Source organism: Neopelma chrysocephalum, unplaced genomic scaffold, assembly GCF_003984885.1.
Source record: "Neopelma chrysocephalum unplaced genomic scaffold, ASM398488v2 Primary Assembly neopelma1_97, whole genome shotgun sequence".
Lineage (NCBI taxonomy): Eukaryota > Metazoa > Chordata > Aves > Passeriformes > Pipridae > Neopelma > Neopelma chrysocephalum.
In genome coordinates this window covers 710,109-733,838 of record NW_020897760.1, presented here as the reverse complement: position 1 = coordinate 733,838, position 23,730 = coordinate 710,109, and the positions used below count along the sequence as shown (strand labels likewise).

General features: G+C 39.8%; 1 protein-coding gene across 6 annotated transcripts in view; it reads right to left on the bottom strand.

Annotated features, from left to right (window-relative positions):
• Window positions 1-23,730, bottom strand: part of PATJ (PATJ, crumbs cell polarity complex component) — a 140,651-nt gene that overhangs the window by 59,870 nt on the left and 57,051 nt on the right. For all 6 annotated transcript variants that reach the window (XM_027694499.1, XM_027694497.1, XM_027694500.1 and 3 more), the window contains exon 26: window positions 22,549-22,666. In XM_027694499.1, the coding sequence (XP_027550300.1) occupies window positions 22,549-22,666 (118 nt within the window). The remainder of the gene's footprint in view (window positions 1-22,548; window positions 22,667-23,730) is intronic.

Here is a 23,730-nt window from a genome sequence, read left to right as displayed (position 1 = left end):
ACTCTCATAAAGTTCGAGCTGGTTAATTAACCACTGCGGGAAACTGAAGCACTTAATGGTTCCAACATTACTGCAGACTCACATCTCAAGGTAAAACCTTCTGCTTCTTTCTGGTGACTCAGGACTCTGCTCACCATGCTCTGCTTAACATGAGGTGCTGCTGCGCGGGCGATTACGCAGAGCAGATGTCAGTGACAATGTAGATGAGTGATTATGCTTTTAAATGCAGCTTCACTTGATATTAAGGTGGTTATTTGTCTTTCATCTACATTTCAACCATCCCTGTGACAAGAGCTCAATGTATTTACAAAGTTATTTGGAGCACACTGCGTGGCTGTGGATGCTGACAGTTTAATCTGAATGTCTTTTCACCAACATCTATCACTGTTGCTGGTGAGGGTGATTTTTTTTTCTGCCTGCTTTTCCTTTACAGATTTTAAAGCCAGTTTAAAATGCCCAGTGCTTCAGATGGGCCACACATTTAAAAAAGCAAGTCAAAGGATATCACTGTGACTGGATGTCACCTTTAGTACAGAGCCCAAGGTGAAAGAAACTGCTGCATTATGCATTAAAAGGAGAAATAAGGGATATTCTATGTTCAACCATATCCCTGAGTCAGCAGCAGGAGCTAGATCAATATTAGCTACTACCATCCTCCTGGGGAAGCATATTTTAATAGTACGATTTAACTACTGTAGTGAATGTTCCCATGACAACAAGAAAGAGGGAAAAGAGCTGGGGAAGGTGAGAGGGAGGCAACTAAAAGTGAATAAAAACTGCTGAGAAGAAAGATGATGAAGAAGAAACATTCCTTCCACATCCCCTGTGCTGTCAGGGTGATTTAGCCAAACTTGGGTCATTCCCAGCACCTCTTCTCTCCAATGGTCCTTCCTGAGTAATTGTTCCAGCTGCAACAGCCCCTTGTGCCTTGGCAGAGACCACTGGGACAAAGGGAGCAGCCTCCCATCTCCAACCCCAGGTGCACCCAAGAGCATTACCTGCACTCAGAGCAACACACACAAGAACCAGCTCTTTCATCGCTGTATTTATGGGCTGGCATTTTCTGTCACATTCAAAATCCCTGGTGCCTGAGCCTAAAAGCTGGGGTGTGTACATTAAGGATGAGATGTTATCCCTACAAAGCTGTTAAAGCCCTCCAGAGGTCTGTACAAGATCAGAATATCTTAAAAAAATGGATAACTCATTTTTTACTATCAATTATATGCCAAAAAATTCATATAACTGCATTAAATGGTAATCCATGTAGCTGCAGAATTCTTTAATATATTTCTTAAGTAATGGGGTCAAAATATAATTAGAGGTGTGATTTGCTACATGAATTTGGAAGCTGTTTTTCATATGCAGGATATGTCCTGAAAAAAAACAGCAAGAGGAAAGGTCTTGAAAATCGTGCTTCTGAACTACAGGAGATACAGGCATGTTTATTCACATCACCAAGGTTTAATTTACTTTGCCCATGAAGCAAGTCCAGACTCGAAGAGCATCAAGACATTTGCTGCCCACCACAATTAGACAAATAACTCATTACAGCTGCAGTATATCCCAGACCAGGCAATAGGTAGAAAAGGGTTTTCTTATTGATTGCATTTTTGTGGACAAAGGAAAGACTCAGTGCTGGAGGGATGCTGTTGACTGATCATTGCACTGCCACAATTCCTTTCACTGCTTGTTGTACACAGGGAACACATCTCACTTTCACTTGCCAGGAGCAAGGAACATGTCTAAAGCATATTTTTAACAACTTACAGTCAGATGCACAGAAAAGAGCTGAAGAAGCAAGGAATGCACACACTTAAATGCAGTACAGATGAAGCTGCACACCTTCAGAGACTGCTTCAAAACTCATTTCTTGCTTGTCAGTAAAACTGCTTGAAATTCCCCAGCAGGAGCAGCCCTGTGACATTGCAAACACACATTGCTCCAGCCCCTGTCTGCAGACATAGTGCCTCTGAGGCTGCCAGTAAGTCTGTAATTCTGCAGTGTTTCCTCCTCAAAATGAGTTTTCTCACATGGGAAAAATGTTAGCAGTTCAGAAGCACACATCGATTCCTGTTCTGAGCTGAGCTGAAACTAAAAGTAAGTTTAAGTCCTCCAAAAATTAGTAGTTAGGGCAATTGCCTGGGACAAGACAGAGTCCCACTGAAGTTTCTGGCCTGCCTGCATTGGGCCAGGACTGGAAAGCTGGTGAGCTGATTCCCAGCTCAGTGCTCCAGCTGTGCCATAATCCCCCACTGTGGGAACAAATCATAGGGTAAAGAAAAATTTATCTGGGCAAAAAAGAGAGATCAACTCCAGGGGTCATCAAATTGCTTCTATTTTTTAAGAGATTGGATTGTTATGGCTTGGTTTTTTTTAGGGTCTTCCCTGTTGCCTGATTTGTTTGAAAAAAATCTTACTCACACGGAAGGAATCATAGAATCACAGAATCAGCCAGGTTGGAAAAGACCTCTGAGATCATCAAGTCCAATCCTTGATCCAACACCACCGTGGTTACTAGACCATGGCACTAAGTGCCACATCCAGTCTCATCTTAAAAACCTCCAGGGATGGAGAATCCATCACTTCCCTGGGCAGTCCATTCCCATGCCTGATTACCCTCTCTGTAAAGAATTTCTTCCTAATATCTAACCTAAATCTCCCCTGGCAGAGCTTAAGACTGTGTAGACTAAGCCCTTCATTCTAAATTATCACATTCATTTCCAAAGCAAGTATTAGAAACAGCTGAGGGGACTAAATGATAAAATAGTGGTAGATCACGGAGAAACCACAAAGATGCTTCATGCTGAGCACCGTTTTCAGCATGGAAGGAGGGCACTGCTTTTCAGCGCTGCCAGAGAAGAGACACATTTGTGTGGATAAGCTTCTGCACTAGCAGAGACACCCCAGCTTTTTAAATCAAGCCTTCCTCAGCACATGCTGCCTCCTCCCTGGCCAACAGAAGGTTCTGGCTCTTCCCAATCCCACCGCCTGCAATTAAACCCTTGGAAGGGCTGTCCTCACCAGCCTCGCTCCGTAAATGATAACTCCACTATTCCCAGCGGTGTTGCTTCAGTCATCCAATCTGCATACAAATATCCTATGGGCATCCAGCTGACTTCCTACAACATTGTCACGGTAGTCTCAGTCTGCCTCTTAATAAGAATCTCATAAGATTATTTTAAACAAGTATTTACTGCTTAAACAAACGTGCATCTAAGGCATCTTCTTTCTAATGCCTTTTTCAGCTGTTTTTTCTCCCCTCCAGCTGGTATCACTTTTCAGTTGCCTGCCTAGCGTTGGGGAGCCAGTTAGCATCTGCTTTTGCAAAGAATTCCATTATCTGCCTTCATTACCAGATACTTTACACAAGGCAATTGTAATTCTGTTGTTGCTGCATTACACATGGGACACAGCGATTCCTGTTTTGGCACCACATTCGGTGACAATATGCCTATCACAACTTCTACAAACATATCTCACCAAGGATATTTAACTGCTAATATTGCATCCAGGTTCTTTTAAAAATATTACACAGCTGTAATGTGAACTAAAAGCACAAGTAAACACTTTAGTGATCACTTCTGCAATAATATCTCCCAGTTATATTACCAGACAATTACATTTCAAAGAGAAACCCTGGAAATGGAAGACAACTGCTCTCAAACAATATACTATTATGCTGCTGCATATGTTTCCCTGCCTCAGCCACTATTCCTATTATATTAAACAGAGAGATAAAAGAAATAAATGGGGACAATATGGTCAGGATATTGGAGTTTGCATGATCTAGTATTGCAACAAACACACAATTTATCTGCACAGCAAAACCAGACACCACTTCTCAGGAAGGCAAAAGGCTCTTTAAATTACAGAGAGATATAAAGCACTTGCAAAGGGCTGAGAAGCCTGTTTCCCAAACCTGCTGAAATATCCAGTTAAATAAGCTGAAAGGGAAGAGGTGTTGCTTTGGAAAATGGTGTCTCTGGGTGATGCAAATGAGAGTCCATCTAGAAAGGTAAAAGGAGGATTGAAAAATCTCTGGATGACTCAGCTAGGTGATTTGGTTTAGTACCAAATGCTCAATATTAAAACTGTCAAGGCAAAATACAGAGAAAAGAAAGGGGAAAAAAACACCACAGAGAGAGACAGAGATGGTATTTGTATATAGAAGGTGATACTGAGGATTTTACATCCCTCTTGTGTCACGTCAGATAACTATTAGCAACATATGCTGGCTTTTGGAGACTTTACAATGATCTCATTTATCAGCCTGTGTTCATTCTAATGTGTTTAGCTCCCATTTTTTATTACACAGCACATAATATGGTTACAGTCCTGGCCTTTTCTGAGATTTCCCTGCTCAGACAGCAGTGCTGCAGCATCACAACCACTGTTCTTCACTTAGTAATGATAGACATCAGAATGCAGGCAGCATCCACTACACAGAGCCAACCTTGCATATCAAGCAACTAATTCCCTTCCTGATTTCACTATAAACATTAAAAAAAAATAATGTAGGAAGTCCCTTGAAAGCTAACCCTGGAGCTGTGAGGGCAGCACGTCTAATTTACTGATTACAATTTACAAGAACCTAAATAAGCATATTGAAGGGACCATAATTGAACAAATGAGGTTTAGAATTCTCCCACTACTAATAATATAATAAGCTTATTGTTTTAATCTTCCCACTAGCCCTATGTTCAGCTCCAAGGAGGCAGACAGTTCCTCAAACCTTATCTCAAAAACGATGCACTCGTCTCTTTTCAAAGCTTTAAATTGAAAAATAGAGACAATTTCTGTAACGCTTTTTTAAATTCCACTAAATCACTCCAATTCTTCTCTTGGTGACCAGCAAGCATGAGAAAAATAAGGCAGCTGTATTAAAAACTGGCAAATCTAAATGGAAGAGCCAGAGATCATGTTCTACCCAGTCCCCCTCCCTCAGGTGTTGAGAGGAGAGGACAGAGTCTGTCATATCTTTGTTAAGTGCTATTATCTCCAAACCTGGGGGCAGGGAGCATCCCTGCAGTGGGATGGGGCAGCTATGGATTCCCCATCTGATCCAGAAACACAGCACCCCCTACAATCTCCCTTTGACAGCCACGCCATTTCTTTGGCAACACTTTGCTTCGAGTACGCCATTCATTTACCAAAACTGAAGAGAAGATTTGCAGAGGAAAATAAACCCCAGCATATCATTTGACTTCAATTAATGTTCCCTTTTAAAAACAGAGTTCCATGGACCCTTCCTCCCCAAAATACTGTCAGCCAAAATACTCTAACATTACTTTTAATTCCAGAGAAAGAGCAGGCACCAGGTGCCACACAGAAATACTTTCTCCAGATGAAAAGCTGAGGTGTGGGCTTACACACTCCCACAAACACAACTCACCCGACCCGAAGTGGAAAAACAAGTGTACATTAAACTCTCCTGAGACAATATCCTTACCCTAACCTGAAGACTCCCTCTTTTCTTCTTCTTTTGGGCTATTATTTGGTATCTCTGAGTGTTCTCTCTCCTCACTGCTCCCTCCAGCTCAGGCTCCCATTCCATTTTGCTCCTCTCATGCCACGCAAACACTTGCAGCAGCTTCTCAGCTCACACAAGAAAACTTTCCTTCTCCTCCATTCATGGCTAGGCTTCGCGAATGAAGATTTGGGAAAGGCTCTATCCCCACTTGTTACAACCTTCTCCTCCAATGCTCTCCTTAAATCCCACTTGTACCTCACATCACTTTCTACAGTGGAAGGTAAAAATTTCTGGTGGTGCTTGTGAACTAATCCAGGAAGAAGGGTATAATGAGAGTCTCCACAATCCACTTCAAGTGTCATTTCAGTTTGTTCCCGTGAGCAGGTGGCATTTAGAAACAGTTATCATTAATTATTTATTCCTATAATCAAGGAACTATCACACACTGAAAGACAACGGTAGAGAGAAAAATGGCTGAAAACCAAGGTAACTGCAGTCCATAAAATCAGGGAGTATCTCCAATGCTTACAACACCTCACACCAACATTTTGAACTAATGGACTTCTTGTCAACCAATTTTTTTCCATATTCAGGCCCATATTTCCTTATGCAGGCTTCATTCTAAAGCTGCAGTTTTATTACACAACATTTGAATCCTCCGAGGAACAGATATGGTATGTCTTTTTTTTTAATTAGATGAGAAGTCTACGACGAGTTTATTCATACCAGTGTTTATCTGAGATCTTTTAAAAGGAGATTTAGTGAAGGTGTGGTAAGTAGAGCATCCTGATGGTAATAATTTCTGATTATAAGGGAATCTGCCCTCCCCTCACACAATACTTCCACTCATTTGCCTTTCAAATGATGCATTAACCCCCATGGAAGCACTTGGGTTTCCTCCGAAGTGACCTCCTCTGGGTACTGTGATCTCGCAATCAGTCTCTCAGTGTAGCTGAGCTCAGCTCCAGCTGATGATCCCACAGTCTTACAGGCTTTAGAGGAAAGGACTGGCAAACTGGTTGTTTCCTCTAGATAGGAGACACACTACTGGAGCATCAGACTGTCACTAGTTGATTAAATACAATCAAATAGCAACAGACATTTTTTCTTTTGATAAAATCCTCTGTGAGTATACAAATAGTTATGTGTAAAAATGTATCACGTCATTATTATGCCTGGGCCCACAAAAGGCTCAACAGAAGGGATTTTGAAGCAATTACAACCTTAAAACGTGGGGTAGGTTCAAAAGCTGCCGCAGACCCCATTTTTAAGAGAAAAATCCCATAAAAATACTCTACTGTAAATTATTGCAGTATATTTGTGGTACCATGCAGTTTAAGTCATCTAAGGCCAACACACTGCAGTCTCCAGAGCTTCCCAGCCTGTGTGGTGGTGATGGCATGGAGCAGGAGATAAGGCTCAGTTATCACAGCTGCACCTCCCCAGAGAACAGTCTTCCTCCTACTCTGCTGAGGTTTGCCTAACACAGCTCTCCGGGAAGCTTGGATGTGTGAACAGTGCAAGAACGCTAGAAAATACTGCCTTCCATCTGCAAAGTCCCAAGGAAATTTCAGCTATCACCTGGCATCAACACACCCACCAAGCATCAGGGATCCGTAAGGATGCACGACAGACACGCACATCACATTCCCAGATGCTGTGACAGATGATGTTTTAACAACTCCTTTTACAAGGCAGTTTTGGAAAATATCTCACAATTGGGACAGAAATTTCGTTTCTAACCTACTCTTTCTGGTAGAGTCACAGGAACATAGAATACCCAGAGCTGGAATGGACTCACAAGGATCATCAAAGTCCAACTCCTGGTAGGACCAGGTTTTCTGGTTTGCTTCTGATCACATTGCTCTGCTGGGATCCATAATCCATTCCCTACATTTGGATTTGAAAGCTGCTTGTTCATTTTACGGAAGAGCAAGAGCGTCTGAATATGGGGAATTCAAATCCATTGCTTTTCTGCTTGGTCTCAACACAAAAAAATGAATAGTGTGAACATTTAAATTCTTCCTCCCCTGACAGTAATATGGCACAACTTGATCTGAGTGTTTCATCTTTAAATAATGATGTTCCCACAAAGAAATTGGCACAACCACTATCTTGGAATCTTTCTGCACAGAGTCTAATTAAAGAGAACTGTGTCAGACTACTGTCAGAAACTGAGAGTTTGTTACCTAATGAAGACTTTTAGGGGCCCAGTGATAAGTAACCGTAAGAGGCAGCACAGACAACACCTCTCAGAAGTCGAGGCGATGAGACATTTCTTGCTTAGTGATTCATTCAACTCAATTAATTTAAGGACCTGCAATGAGCCTGCACCTCCTCCGTCCAGAGGGGGACTAGAGAAAATGGGAAGACTTCTGGATTTAATAATAAAGACTTTCTGACCAGCAAACACAACCTGTTTTGATGAAGCCAAAGGTCAACAGAAAATTCTTAATGGAAGGTCTCCAGGAGAACTGCCACCAGTTGGATGTGTCATCTGGGACTGTAGAGCCCAGGAAAATGCCCAGAGTTATGCCAGCAAATACAGTGCAAGTCTTAACAGTGAGAAGTCACATGAAACATTGATCATGATCAGCTACTTCAGTTGTGATTTAATCCAATGGTGATCTTAATTATAAATTTTAATCCTCTTTAATATTTTTTAGGTTTTAGTTATTTTGCTAAAGATTGATTGTAACTAGTTGGTTACTACAAAAATAAATTTATTTACCACTAAATATTGTACTTACTTTGCATGTTCCCTCTTTAGGCCAACTATGGGGATATAAGTATTATAAGTAGATATATAAGATATAGAAGTATTTAAGAAAATATAACATTTACAATACATCTGTCACCTGTCAGATATTGTGAACAACTTTCCTTCTATACTATATATTTTCCCTAACAACATACCCTGTTTGTATTTGGACAGAAATGAGAATGTAATTAAAACATAAGCAACAGCTTTGTAATAAAAATATTGCATACAAACATGCCAATTATGATTAATAAAAGAAAAATGTTTTTATTGAAATGTTTTCCTTTAAAATTGGAATATTTAACAGAAGCATTGTTTTTCTCAGGGTAGATAATGGAGGTTCTGTAGTGATCAAACCTATTTTTAAAGGGTCTAATTTCCACTTTGTCAAGGGTTTCCTTTTGTCTGTCTTTGGGCCTTCACACACACCTCATTAACGATGAACGCTGTGCAGTGACCTCGGAGGAGGTTCTGCTATCACACCATGGCCACAAACACTTCCAGAATTTTCCAACTGACAACTCTCAACTTCACACTCTGAGTTTTTATTCACAGACCAGCAAAGAAAAATATCCTTTTTCAGCTCCTAACAAGTTGTTCAAGTTTGATAAGCTATTTTCATTCCCACTGAATGAGTTGTAGAGAGAATAGGGCTTTGTTTCAGGCTGTTGAGGAAAAAGTCAAAAGCTGGGTTTTTACTACAGTCAGTGCTAGGTCCAGATTTCTCCCAATTCTCTGGATACATACATACTTTAAATGAAAAAACTATTCAGGAAAATTAAGCTAATAGGTTAGAGTATGCTCAGAACTTTACGTAGATTGCCTTTTAAAACTTAAAATGCATGTTAAAAGCAGAAAGTATTTGATTTAAATGAACTGCAAATCTAATTTAAATTTAAAAGCAGCTTAATACTAAAAAAGATGCATATCCAGATTTTAAAGGGCATAAGGTGACAGTGGGTTCACTTTTAGAAGAGACCTGACCAGCCTCATAAGGTCTTTAATACTGTTTATCTCCTCATTTTTTATAAATTTAGACAGCTATCAATATTTTGTTAGGTTTATACCTGGTTTGTCTTCCATTAAACTGATTACAGCTCCTCAAACACACACTATCTGATGACTTTTGAATTTGGAGCTATCAAATTGTACTTGAGTCATCAGGCTTTGTTTGTTTAAGTATAAACCTGAGTTCCCCGAAGTCATGGTTTGCCTTTGATGGCTGAGGTGAAATGAAAAATGAGAGTGGAAAACGACTGACACCTGGTAAAATAAGAATGAAAGATGACAGCACCTGGCACTACTGCAGATTTCTGTGCCTCAGAACAAAACAAATACACACCTATAATTACACTTTAAAGACTCCTGTTAATAAAAACCTAATAATAACTATTCTGCTATATTTTTCTATATCTTCAGCTATGATGTGTATATTCCATTTATGGTCTCTAATGTGTTAATCACACTATTAAATGTAGAACAGGCACCAGTTAATGATACAGCCACCACAGGCAACTGTTGGCTTCAAGTCCAAGAGAGATCTACAGCTAATAAGACAGAAACCTACTCCTATATCTCCAAACGAGGTTTCTGATACCTAACTTGGCTCTCCCATGATTAAGGTTTAGCCCATGAGAAGTCCCATAAGAAGTGGAGCTGAAGGACAAGGTCTGGTGCCAGACTCCTGCAGGTCACCAAAGCCCCAGAAAACCATTTCTCCTCCATGGTGGAGCTGTTTCCAGCAGAATATTTGAGAGGATGACAAAGTGAACACTTCACATGTAGCTAAACAACTAAAATACAAATTTCCAGGCTGAAAACACACTGTTTGATTAATGCTGTTATTGCAAAAGAGAAGGGCAACCAAATAAAGAATTAAATGTCTCTTAAAATGAGAAAGCAAGAGTTTTAGGAAGAATTTTAAATTCTCCTATGCAGTGCTAATAAAAACACAGACTTTTTTCCCAGCACAGAAAATATCAGACAGCAACTCTTGCATTTACACAGCCAGCTGCCATCTTCCTTTTCCATCAGGTGAGGTGGGGGGACCTGGACAGATGATTGGATAACAATTCCTTCCCACACAAAATCTCCTGGTTTTTATCACTGAAATCATAAACCAGTTGCATACTCAGCCTAAATAAGCCACACATCTTATTTAATCAGCTGCCTTGAGAGTCTATTGAAGGAGTTAATCAGGTTTGTGCTGCACTTATGACATCATAACACTTGACAGATTTGATTAAATAAAACAATATTTTGTATTAGAAGTTCTATTTTGATTATTTTTAATCTCTGCAAAGGACAGAGCCTGGCAGACCTGTTTTATTCAGAAAATAAATGTACCAGGGTCAGACACCTTTGCTTCAAATAAGAGGTGCTAAGCAAGGCATTCATTTCTCTGCAGAAGAAAAATTATATCATAAACAAGTGAACAGAGTATTTGAACAGACTTTTTTTTTTGGTGCCAAAATATGTTATTAGGCAACAAATAGCTTCTCTTTAATGTACTTAATGAAATAAAGATATTAATGCATTAAGCTTTGAGCATTTTTTAAAATGAACTCAATTATAATCAGGAAATTGATGATGTATGTGAACACAGACTTGCAATATGTCAAGCACTCTCTTTTTCCTTCTGGCAAAAGAAATCCATCTCCAAGGATTTACCCAAGAGGAAGAGCTAAATGGATAAACTTCACTATATTAAACAGACTCACTTTTTCCACTCTGACTGGAGGAACAAATCAACTAAGAGAAAGTTAAAAAATAAAGGTTTGAGGGAAAAATAAGAGTGGGGTATGGTAATTTTTACTGTAATTCTTCTGAGTAGATATTCAATAGACTTTTTTTTTTCCTCTTACGGAATTCAGCCTTCAAACGGGATGATTCAGATGCACCCATGACTTACTCTTCAGGAACAGACATTGTCTTTTGGGTAAGTTGGAACTCCATGGATCCTCCTTTTAATTCCATTTTATTTTTAAATTTACATGGCCATCTAACCTCTGGAAACTGTGGTGTGATGCTCCAGAAGGCTCAAGATGCTTTGTGTCTCTTACGACAGATGGTCAAGCAAGACACTCAACAGATGGCAACCAACCAGAAGAGATGCCAGGTCTTCCCTACTGCAGTCCTGGGGTTATGCTCCAGTGTTTATTAATTACATTTTAATCTCTTAATTTATATTAAGTTTAGTTCTAATATAGTAAATAATTTTATTCTGTTTTTCTATACGAACAAAGCATATGCAACCATCCCCTGTGCAACCCAAGCTGCTGCCCCCAAACCTTTGAGCATGCTGGCCAATTGCAAATCTGATGGTGGACCAGCAGTCTCAAAGGAACTATAAAAGGTTCATGAAAATAGGCAGGAGAGAAACCTGATAAATGCCCTGACTGGGGGAAAGGCTTCAGTGTGAGATCACACTTTATTAAAGCGTCAAAGAATTCACATGAGAGAAAGGCCCCAGAACCGCTCCAGCCACAGGAAAAGCTTAAATCGGAGCTCACACCTTCCTCAACACCCAAGTCAGGCAAATGGGAGACACAAATCTGTAGGAATCCAACTTCATTAGCTGCAGCACTCACAGAACTACTCATTAAAATCTTCACAACTCTGCACTCAAGCCCTGGCTGGAGGTACCCAACCTGTACCTCTGTTCTCCCTCAAAACAGCTCTTCCGAGTCCAGAAATCAGCCAAAAAGGTAGAGGAGGAGTTCTGCCAACACATGGCTGTCAAGGGACAGGCAGGAGGGGCTGGAGCAGATGTACCAACTGGCTGCTATACAGCCCCATCCAGGGATGCCGGAAGGGTTATCCTGCTGGATTGCTCCGATGCCAGGAGTCATCCACCAGCAGCTGCTGGCGGTGCTGCTCACTCTGCCCTTCCGAGCACTGTCCCTGACACATGTCACTGTGCCAGTCCTGTCCTTTACATCACCACAATATGCCTCCTGCACACACAAAAGAATTACCACAGCATTCTGCCCCTGAAAGGCTTTGCTGAACTCCCCCTTCCTCACAAAATCCCTTTCCACCTCTTTCTTGGCCCTTGCTCATTAGCTGCCTGTGCTCATCCTCGCATACAGCTCTGCTTGCTCACTCATCCATCACATCCCTGTCTCATCTCATTTTTCCCCCTTCCACTCTTCTCCCAGCCCTTCAGCAATACCTCACTACATACCACACAGGCAGGCTGGTCACTCAATGGCTTTCTGCCCTTGAAAAACAGTATTTAAAGAATCACATCTTCTATACAAACCATATTTTAGAAATCACATCATCTGTAGTTCTAACAAGTCAGTTCTGAACCAAACTCTTGCTGTTAAATTACAGCATTGTCTATTTAAATCCATTAATGATGCACAACAAAGTGATACTGTATTAATCCTTAAATAATCTGTTATATCCCTTAGAAGAATAACAGGTGACAAAATGCAGAAAATTACAGCCAAATCTTACGGGTTTAAAGTAGATTTTTTTGCCAAACACTTGAAAAAAAAGTAGTTTCTGGTTCAGAACATAGTTTGCATCAAGGTTTACAATTCAGAGCAGAAAAATGTCTAGATTTGAAGGCCCAAGTTGCAGGTAAGCCTCGCACAGGGGGCAGGAGGGTCCAGCACCGAGGGCATCTCACCCCTCCTCCTTCCATGGGCATCCACCTGTTCTGCTGTGGCTGAGTGGCCCCAGTGACTATGTTACAGAACAGTCACAACTCGGCCAGACAAATTTAAGGACCATTTCACACTGCAATAGTACAGGATACACTTTGGTGTTGTTTCGAGGTACAGCAAATGCTGTTGTTTGCTGTTTACTCTCAGAGCACCTGAAGGGATGGAAACTCAGTAGCATAATATCTTTAAAAACCATTTGGAAGGTGCAATAACTCTCTGCTCTCACAAGCATTGTATTAAGAGCCATAACCGTATGCGCACATACAAGCAAATTCCTTCTGCCTTCATACCCTCTGGCATTTCAATCCAAATTCCTCCCAATTTAGGGATGTGGTTCAGCTCTTAAATAACAGCACATTACAAGTATGGGAACTTACGTAAAATATCTCATAATATTCCCAGGACCATCACACCATGGAAACGATGACTTCCCACTACAGAGTGGGAAGTCTGTACCTCTGTAGAGGTACAGATACTACAAGATACTAGAAAAGTTTAACATTTACAGGTTAAAAAATGCTACTTAAGCCTACAATTCTGAAATGGCAGAAAAAACATACCAATATTTATAAACCTGTAATAGCTAATGCAGTTCGTTTTCAGTTAAGAGATAGAAAAACCTCTCTGAAACTACCTGAAGTATTGAAAAAAAAACCCCAAACCAAAAATCTCAACTGCTAAAAGCACTTGGTATCAACAGAACAATCACAAAATGGTATGACAACAAGGTTTACCACTTCTGACTTAGAGTAATTTACATAATTCACCTGTAGCTCTGTCCCCTGGTAGTAGTACACTCATCACCTGAGCAGAATTCCCAAATTTGGCTTGCTCAGCTGCTGCTGTTGAATGGCAGTGGCTCCTGGCTCAGTGCTGGCCTGTCTGCACTAGGACATGAGGACGAGTGGGGCCCTCCCCCACACTTAAGCCTTGTCCTTCCTGCAGAACACGACCCCAAAGAGTCCCCTCAACTGTCCTGTTCTCCTGTTGTATGTTCTAACTCACAAACCCCATTACTCCATTTTGTTCCCCTTCTCCCTTATGTTCTCAAAACAACCTCAGAATATGATGCCAACATCAACTCTGCTCCTGGATCTGGAATTCCAGAATGGTTTGGATTGAACAGGACTTTAAAGCTCATCTCATTCCAAACCGGTTCCACTAAACCAGGTCACTCCAAGCTCTGTCCAACCTGGCCTTGAACACTTCCAGGGATGACGAGTCCACAACCTCTCTGGGCAACCTCAGTACTGTAACATTCCCTCTAATAACTTTTTGGAGAAGCAGAGACAGGGAAGCACAAGCCGCAATCTCCAAGCACCGATGAAGTAAACAGACATGCATGTTATTATACTGATTATAAAAGGCTCATTATTACTTCTGGGGTAGCAGAAAGAACCACTTGCCCTTCAGCCAGTTGTCACATCTCTACTTATGTCAATGTGGCAAAAGTACTTTGAATTTGCTGATAAAATAGAGATGTTCATCTGATGCAGATAGCTGGTTTTTACACATAAATATATACACATAGCTGTATATAAATTTCCTTCCTAATGTCATTAGCTTTCAAGTAGTTTTCAATACACATGTGGCTACTACAAGGCATAAAGCAAATTTTTACTAGCCTGTGACAGTGTACTGCAGGCAGCACCTACGGATAAATACTCTGAATTGCTCTTTAAAAGCCACCTATCATGATAAAGAGCAATTACACACCTGCTAAAATGATGACCGGCCCCTAAGCCACTACAGTAAATAAGGGAGAATCAAGTCTTCAGACTGAGCAGCAAAAGATAACTTCAACTTCCTCAAACAGTTCAAGAAGTGATTCTGGACAGCTGCCTCAACTGCTGCAATACTGTGGAAAACTAGGTAATTAATATCCATAAAGAATAAAATTATTGTCATTTAACAATTTATATTTCCCTTCTGTAGAGCCTTACTTCCACTACATATTAGGATCAGCTTCTGCTTAAACCAAGCAGACCACTTTGGAAGAGAGCTATTATGCAAATAATCTGCTCTGTATGCTAACTAGAAGCAATGCTGTGCTAGTCTGGGCAAGACATGAGGCACTGTAGAGTTTTCTTTTCAATTCTTTTTCTCTGTGCAGTGGAGCAACATCATTTATGATGGTAATGACGAAAGACATCTTCCTATCTGAAAATCAGATTATTAGTCAGGAATATAAACACATAATCACCTTTTAGGAGCTGGTGTTTCATTCATTTATTTCAATATTTACATCCTTTTAACATATTTTTAGTTGCAAGTCATTGCAGTGATATTAAGTGCACTTCAATATAAAGATCTACTTGTATTATCCTCTCTTAGCAAGTTTGTACCTGCATATACAGATTTATACCACAGGCATTATCTTCTATCTGCAAGTTACATGAAATTACTTATCTGCAACACCTGAGTAAGATCAAAGATCCCAAACAACATCAGCCACCTGCACTGTGCCTCAGACAATAATAATGTAATAACCTTATAATATCAAATCAGTGTATCTCATGCCGAGCATTTCTGTGCTATTCTCTGGATACCTGGCTTGTGCTGGAAGAAAAGATCACACCTAAGAACAAATGCAATCTAAGGCAATATTTAAAGATTAGATTATCTTTCATTGCAAATAGCTCATTTGTTTACTATCACATTGCTTTATTCTTGTTTTGCCTCCTTCTACCACGAAAATGCTGAATATTCAGTTTAGATTCCCAGCAGCTTTTTATTTTAGTCTAAAAACATTTACCTAACACATTCTTAACAAGCAAAGTGAAGAAAATTCAGCCATCTGTCTCTGCATTACAATAACAGTTATGGAAGAGTAGATTATTCTATATAGCAGGAAATTTAATGCTGGGAATTCTTATACTTTAAGCACTGCGTGCTCACGTCAGTTTTGTATATAAGAATGTTCAGCACTAACATACACAGAAACAATGATTTAAAAGCAAACACAAGACAAAATATTTTAAAGACATTAAATGCATTCAATATTCCAATCATGCTATATGTCCATGCTTCAAACTGAGGGAAAAAAAAAAAAGATCTCTACTGTTATTTTCTTTCTCCAGCACTTCACTAGTTCTAAATTATCACTAAAAATACTTAAAAATGACTTGTTGGGAACAAACACAATATAGAGATAGATGCGAATCCTTACCTGGGAAACCCCCTTGTACCATTGCTGTACCAGCATGTGCTTCAGGATATCTGCATTCCTGACAAACATTCAATGCTGTAAGCAGCTCAAATCCTCATCACACACAGACTCAGGGCTTGTCTTTCTTCTGACGACCTTGGGCCTATTTTCCTGAGATTTTTCTCTCCTTAAGGGCAAACCGTCTGTCTGTTTCTATTATGAGATGCCATCAATTATATTAATTTCAGGCTGCCCACGAGCTCACAGTTACATCTGCCAGCGGATGGGAGCTGCCTATGGAAGTATGCAGGGAGCAGCAGATCCCTGGTTTCCCACATCTGACCCACGGATGCTCTCAGCTGCTGTTTGTGCTCTGGCTCATTCTGCCAGCATCCGAATGACATCTCCATCCCCAAACACGACTCACCTCCAACGTGTGTTTATATCCCTGGGAACTGCAGGTACCTTCCTGCTTAACGACCCACTGCATAGCAAAGGAGCAGTTAATAACGTTATTTATCTGAGCATCCTTTTCGTGCAAGCTGCAGGGGTTAAAAATTAATTTCTCTTAGTCAAATGGCTTCATTAAATCCGTTACTTCCCAGTGCTGCAAATCGTGCAGTTTCCCCACACTGATATGTGTTCATGGCATAGGGTTTGCTTGTTTTGTTTTTATTTAATGTCAGAAAACAAAACCAATCTGTCATTATAAGCATAAAAAGGCTCAAACTTCATCATAACTTGTATTTTGCTGAAACCCTAAACAAGCAGTATTAGTTTCACTGCAATGAATGCTGAACTGAAACACTGAAAAGACTCAAAATCCTTCATTTAGTAATTAAAAAAAGCAAAGATAAAATCTCTCTCTAAATTTATAAACATACTTATTTTGGGAAGTCCTTACTAATCCTCTCTTCCAAATGTTACATTTAAAACAACTCAAAATACTCAGTTATTTCGTTAATACCATTAATTTGTTCATTTTTAAAGTTCATTGTCCTTCCTTTAGAATATGTCTCACAGCACATACACAGCCATCTGTTCAATGCATTATGTCAAGCACACAGTAAAAAACCACAAGAAGTCCCAGCTGCAATTTTAGTATTACTTCATCAAAAATGTAATTTCCTCTTGCAATACTTCATCAGATGATAACTGTGCATGTGATTCACAAATAGAGTAAAGAAAGCAGCACAATAACAAAACCCCAAACTAACCCACAACCTCAAACTACAATGACACCAACTCCCTCATCCATCCTCATGTGGCACAGCAGCTCGTGGGTCTGCCCAGCATGTTCTGGATATGATTTTAGGGCTGGTTACAAAACCTATGTATTTGAGCTAATTATGGGTCAGAACAAGAATAGGAAAAGAAGATTAGCAGTACAGAGACACATTAAATAGAGATTAACACAGAGCTGAAAAATGAAAGTGTCTGCTCTATTTGTCTAATCCTGACTCTTGCATGGTCTTTGGAAATCCACCCTATTAGATACACTCCTTACTATATTTAAGGAAATTAAATACTACAATTACTACTTTTTCAATATTTTATTTTCATAAAGCTTGAAGCCTTTTCTTCCAAGCTACATCTTCCTCTTTGAACATCATCTCTATTTGCTGTTGATTGCAGTGACATCTATTGGAGAGGCAGTGTTTGGCTACATGAGCTGCCTCAACTGAAGATACACGTTTTCTGGTGACCCCCCCCAAATCAAAGCAAAATTTAGGGTTGCTCTTCCTTTGTTTTAGAACAGCTGTGCATAAAACAGACTCCAAACAGCCAGATACCCAAGAATTATATTATGAGTGGGTTTGCTTTTATTCAGTAATTTGTTAATAATTCTGGTGCTTTCCCGAAGTGCTGATGATTATGTTCACATCCTCACTCACAGCAGTGCATAGATACCTCCTGAGATCCTGTTTCTGCATGCCCCATGTACTTGACTGTACCTTCCTCAAGGGGCACCTTCCACTATCCCAGGTTGCTCCAAGCCCTGTCCAACCTGGCCTTGGACACTTCCAGGGATGGGGCAGCCACAGCTTCTCTGGGCAATCTGTGCCAGGGCCTCACCACCCTCACAGTAACAAATGAAGAGTCAAATACTGGAGAAGTTTTAAAATCTCTTGCTTTGGTAGAGAAACTACCAACCTCAAAAAGCATTTTAGGAGGATAAATCATTATGCTTTCTTAGAGCTTCATTGATTTCTACATTATCTAGAGACAAAATAAAAGGAAGGGGGCATTATTATCCCCTTATTAGATACAGTTTAATACCCTTGCAGCCAGGAAGTCTGAGCACAGCAGTAGCTTAGTCCATTATCTAAGCTACCTTCCACAAATTTTTTATTATTATCTATTTTTATGATTTTAAACTTATTTGAAACCAACCAGATCAATCTCAGTCAACTAACTGACAAAAGATTTTACTAAAAATGTAACAGCAATTGAAACTAAGGATTTCAAGCTCTTTCAACAGTTGCCTTTTTAGTTTTCCTAGAATGGCTTTTAAGGCCTTTCCTATCTAATTTATGATTGCTTCAACTCAGTTACAAAAGTATATCTAAACTGTACAGTTATGAATTTCCCCCAAGGAAAACCTTATGAAACATTCCATTACAAACTACTCTGCCCATCCATTTCCTCTGCTTCTTTTTACTACCAACCCCTCATTATAGCAATAGGCCACAACGGGGTGCACATTAGTCCATTAACAGATTCTTAGTGCACACCTCCAGCCATCCCCCACTCCAGGAAAACACATCAATGCCTATTGATGCAGTTACAGCACAGCTGCTCCAAGTACAAATAGCTCCTTTGTATGTTCTCCCCTTCTTTTACTTGTTTTGATTAAAAAAAAAAATCCTATTCAAAACCTCATGGTTTTAAGGTTTGGGCAGTCTAAAAAAACCTCTTTCTCCAAAATAACCTCTGCCATGGACAAATGTGGGAAGGAATAACTCCAAAAACATGTTGTAACTGTAATCTTTTCGGGTTTGGAAGATGACAGATTTTGAAGGCTTCTTTTGCAGCAGGATGCACATGGTGCAAGTTGTACAAAAACTGTTTTGAAGCAGAAGCTGAAAGCCCTAAAACAGCAAAGTCAAAGCAAAGAGAAAACAAAACCCACATCACACAATGTTAGAGCTGGATACTGATAAAGATTTAACAGCATCACTAGAAGAAATAAAACAAGAGGAAATACTATTTTCAACTTGCCTTCAAAGTCTAGGAAAAACTATCTAAGAACTTAGGATATAATACTGGAAGTACTGGAGGTATGAAACAGAAATATAAAGGAGAAGCAGATCTGAAACCTAAGGGTCTTGGGTGCAAGAGGTCACATTTGAAAAAAAAACCAAAAAACAGCTGGAACTTTAAACTTCTCAAACCACAGAAACACGGAGGATATGTATGGAGTTTCTCTAGACCAAGAGGTACCTCACAGTTCTATTCCCAACAAGGATTCACCCTTTTTGGATCAAAAACAACCTTTGAAAAGAAAAGGGAAAACATCTACAAGAAATTACTGTTTGTTTCAACAAGTCAGCAATGAAAGCTACAGTTTCAGTAGTGAAAAAGCAGGAATAAAAGGGAGCATTGCCAAAAGGCAAGTGGATTTAGCTCCCACAGGGAAGATTAAATCAATACCAAAAGGTTTTTCAGCCACTTTAAGGAGAAAACAGACAAAACACAGAGACTGTGAGGCAGTATGGATGGGACAGAAAGGAAAGAAAAAATTTCTAAGCATGGCAGGAAGACTAACAATGCTCTGCTTTCATTTTCAGTCTGGGGAATGATGAAGGACGTGGAGACAAAAGATGAGAGGACGGGTTCAAAGAAGTGACAAACAAGGAGAAAAAATGTCAAGTGGAGCAAGTAAAGTATTTCTGGAGTATGAAAGAAATTGATGAGCAGGTTCGTGACACTGCAGCTGTATTAATAAGAATGTTAAAAAAGAAAATAAAATCCATCAGGAGCACAATCAGAGGACAGATTTTACAGCTGTCCCACCTCAAAACGCCCTCCAAGGTCTTCCATGCTATGAAAGAGATGGAGAACTACAGGAAGCAAATGAAAGAAGGAGAGGTCATGATGTGAATTTACCTAGGCTGACACCACACCTTCCTTTTTAAGATACCTTATCTTCTAAATAAGGAAGACAATAAATCTACCTCACCTGTTCACTTATTATTAAAGTTACAAAACCAGTAGAATTAGTAGGATAAGTAGGTAAGGAACAGATCCATATGAACATGCAAATGTACAGTGTTAAAAAGACAAGTACTGGCCTGGGTTGAGATTTCTGGAAAAGGTGCTCAAGAATCAGGACAGAAGTTATGAACATCAAGCAGTTCACATAAACAATACTGTACTGGAATTCACAGAGAAAACTTTGTTTTTCAAGTGATCACAGAATAGGGACTCTGTAAAAGCCCATTCCACAGCTGCTGAGATGCTTAATGTCATTAAGTACAGTTGGATCATTTCTAACTTGCTTTTTACTTCAAGGGTTGAGGCACAAACTTAGTTTAAGCTTCCTTAGCCTGTTTTTTTTATTTGAAAGAAAAAGAATGAGGTGGGGGAAGAATAAAATGGAAAATGCACGTCTTGGTTTTCCAAGATTCATGGAAAAGATGGTTATTGCAAAACATTTTCGGTCAGTAAAAAGGGGAGAGAAAAGGAGATCCCTCTGAACAGATGTGTGCTGCTGCCAAGTCTGGCAGGATTGATGAATTTAATATCAGAAGTAGCTTTACCTTTTGCGCTTTCAGACTCAGCCGGCAATATCGTTAGGGATGGCAGAACAGCTAAAAAATGACCAAGCCCATGAATAAGGAATTATTTCTGAGCAAAGTCTTAACTGAGGTCTAGCAAGCTCTTGGATTGAGGCATATCCTAATTAGATAACTCAGGTGTCAGCCTACTTATCACATATATCCTTTAACTGGGAATTATAACTTTAATAATGAGCTGAAATGAGTTTGTTACTATTGGAGTTTTACTGAGTCTGTTTGAAAGCTCAAGATAAATCCTATCCAACATCCCCAGAGTCTGCAGTCAAATATTCCTCCCTCACTACCACTCCCCACAGAAACACTGGAAAACCTTCCTGAGGTAACTATGTGGAATACTTCAAACCAGTGGGATGACAAACACAGTAAGGGGGAATTCTGGAAGTATCTCAGTTCAAGAGCTCACAACTTTCCTTCAAAGCAACAGAGGCAGACCTGAACACACTTCTCCTCTACCCCCATTACTGTTTCCATGAGAACAACCTTCCAGAATCCTTCTTGTCTCCACCAAAGCGGCCCTAAAAGTGACACACCAACCAAACTCATTAATTATCTCAGCTTCAATGGCACACCACTGCCAAAGAAATCAGCAAGAGCAGCTGGAAGAGCTTTCCCACCAGCAGGCTCCAAGTTCGGGGCTTCCACTCTGAATGGGAGCCACGGTTGGTTCAAGATCAAAAGCTACAAAGGCATCTCTCTGCTTTGGCTGATCCATAACCAGGGTAAACAAAAACCTCTCCAAGACTAAAGATGATGAGAAAAAACCACTGTAGCAAAAAAAAATACAAACCAAACCCCAACAAAAGCCCACAGAGAATCATAGAGTGTTAGGGGGTTGGAAGGGACCTTAAAGATCATATAGTCCCAAGCTGATCAAGGCCTTATCCCACCTTTATGCTGATTTGATACAAAAGAGCATAAAGATAAAAAATAGAATGTAACTTATTTTAGAAAGTAATTTAGGACTCCTAACTGCAATTCTAGTATTTCTAAATATTCTAGTGGAAAATAGGCTATGGATAATAATATTCCATTTAACCAAAGTTGTAATTCTCAAAGCAGTATGCTGGAATCTAAGTCATGCTGCCAGAAGTTCTCAAGTTCCACTGCATCCTACTCTTTAGGTCCCTACTCTTTCACAGAGTGCATCTTGTTGTAATTCACTGCAAAACCTGAAATGGGACAATTGCAGAACCTTTCGCATAAAAGGTGCTACAAAAAAAAAAAAAGGGGGGGGGTCCTTTTTTTAGTAAAGTACGAAACAATAAATCAGCAGATTTTTTTTTTTAAGGAAATTATCTGGCTTGAACAGCATTGTCGGGAATCACCTGCAAGATTTCTGGACAAGAACTATGCACCAGTGGTTCTCAACCTATGACTGCTCAACTAACACTGCAATTACAACAGTAAAACATAACATCTGCCTTGCCCAAGCAAGTCCTCTAGACGCAGCTTAGCCATTTTTAGACTGAAAATAAACAGAGCCCTTCTTCTATCTTTTCGGAAAAGTTGAGCTACAGGAGCCTGGCTGGGAAGAAAAGATGATCAAAGTCACAAATCAGGTGGAGGATTAGATGCTACAGCCACACTGAGCACTACTGCCCATAACACAACAATAAATGGCAGACAGGTTTTATCACAGTCTGATTGAGTTCCAGAAATGTAATCTGATGTAATGATTGTGCACTACTCACTCTCTGCACAAGCATCTTCATCCTCCTCTTCATCCACGACAGCTTCCTCTGCGTGTAGCCTTTCAAGGGCTCTATAAGGAGGTGGTAGTTTCATGGGAGGTGGAGCCCCATATTTTCTCTGATGGATTCAAAGACAAACACTTACATGTTTTGTAACCTCCCTGCACACGAAAAAAATCCTACTGTCTATTGTCACTGTACCTGCACAGACACAGCATTTAATTACAATGCTAAATTCTGCAGCAAAGGCTTTTTGTGCAAGAAAGCAGAACAAGAAGTGACATTGAACATTAAAAAACAGAAAATAAAACACAATTGTGCATGCACATTTACTTGTTGACAAAATACTTCTGTATTGTCATACACATGAAAGTGTGGACATTATTCAAGGGTTAAAAAAAACCATTAAATTACACCCTCTTTCTTATTACAGACTCAATAACTGTCTGGTGCTGATAAATGACAAACTTTTACATATAAAATATGAACTCAAACCTCTTAGTCCATATATGAATATTTAAACATCACAGTTCATCCTTATTTTGGCTTAAATTTAATAAAGATTTTGAATTATATCTCACAATAAAATTCTATTACCTCACATAAATACAGGCAGCTCCTATAATGACGCATGTAGCGATGCATGGCAGGAATACAGAGCAGGCTCTGATTCTAATGAAGGCACTTTTCGGCCGAGCAACTGGTTTTATAGCTCCCAGGAACTGGATCCTGCCTTAGTTTGCAATGTGATTTCACTAAATGACGCTGAGCTGCATCCCTTGCAACCCTACTAATAGCAGGATGCACTTTAGAAAGGGAACACCGTGGACAAGATGCCATTAGAGCACCCACAATGTCCGTAATTAATTTCTTCTACAGCTGGGAAATATGACACAACACCCAAACAGCAAACCCAGGATAATGTTTTTTCACTGTGTGCAACCAAAGCTGAACCTGTGTATGGAGTTTTAAAATCTTGAGCTTAAATTTGTACAGAATAGCATAACTAGGAAGCTGCACTGCAGGCTACATGGAAAATTTGGTGAGGTAAGATAACTACCATCTCATCCATTTAAAAAACAATGGGAAAGTGCTGCAACACTTTTTTCTGCTGAAACAGAAAAGCCATAATAACTGAAATTAATTCAATCCACTTGGAAACACAATAGCTGTTTTCCAAAA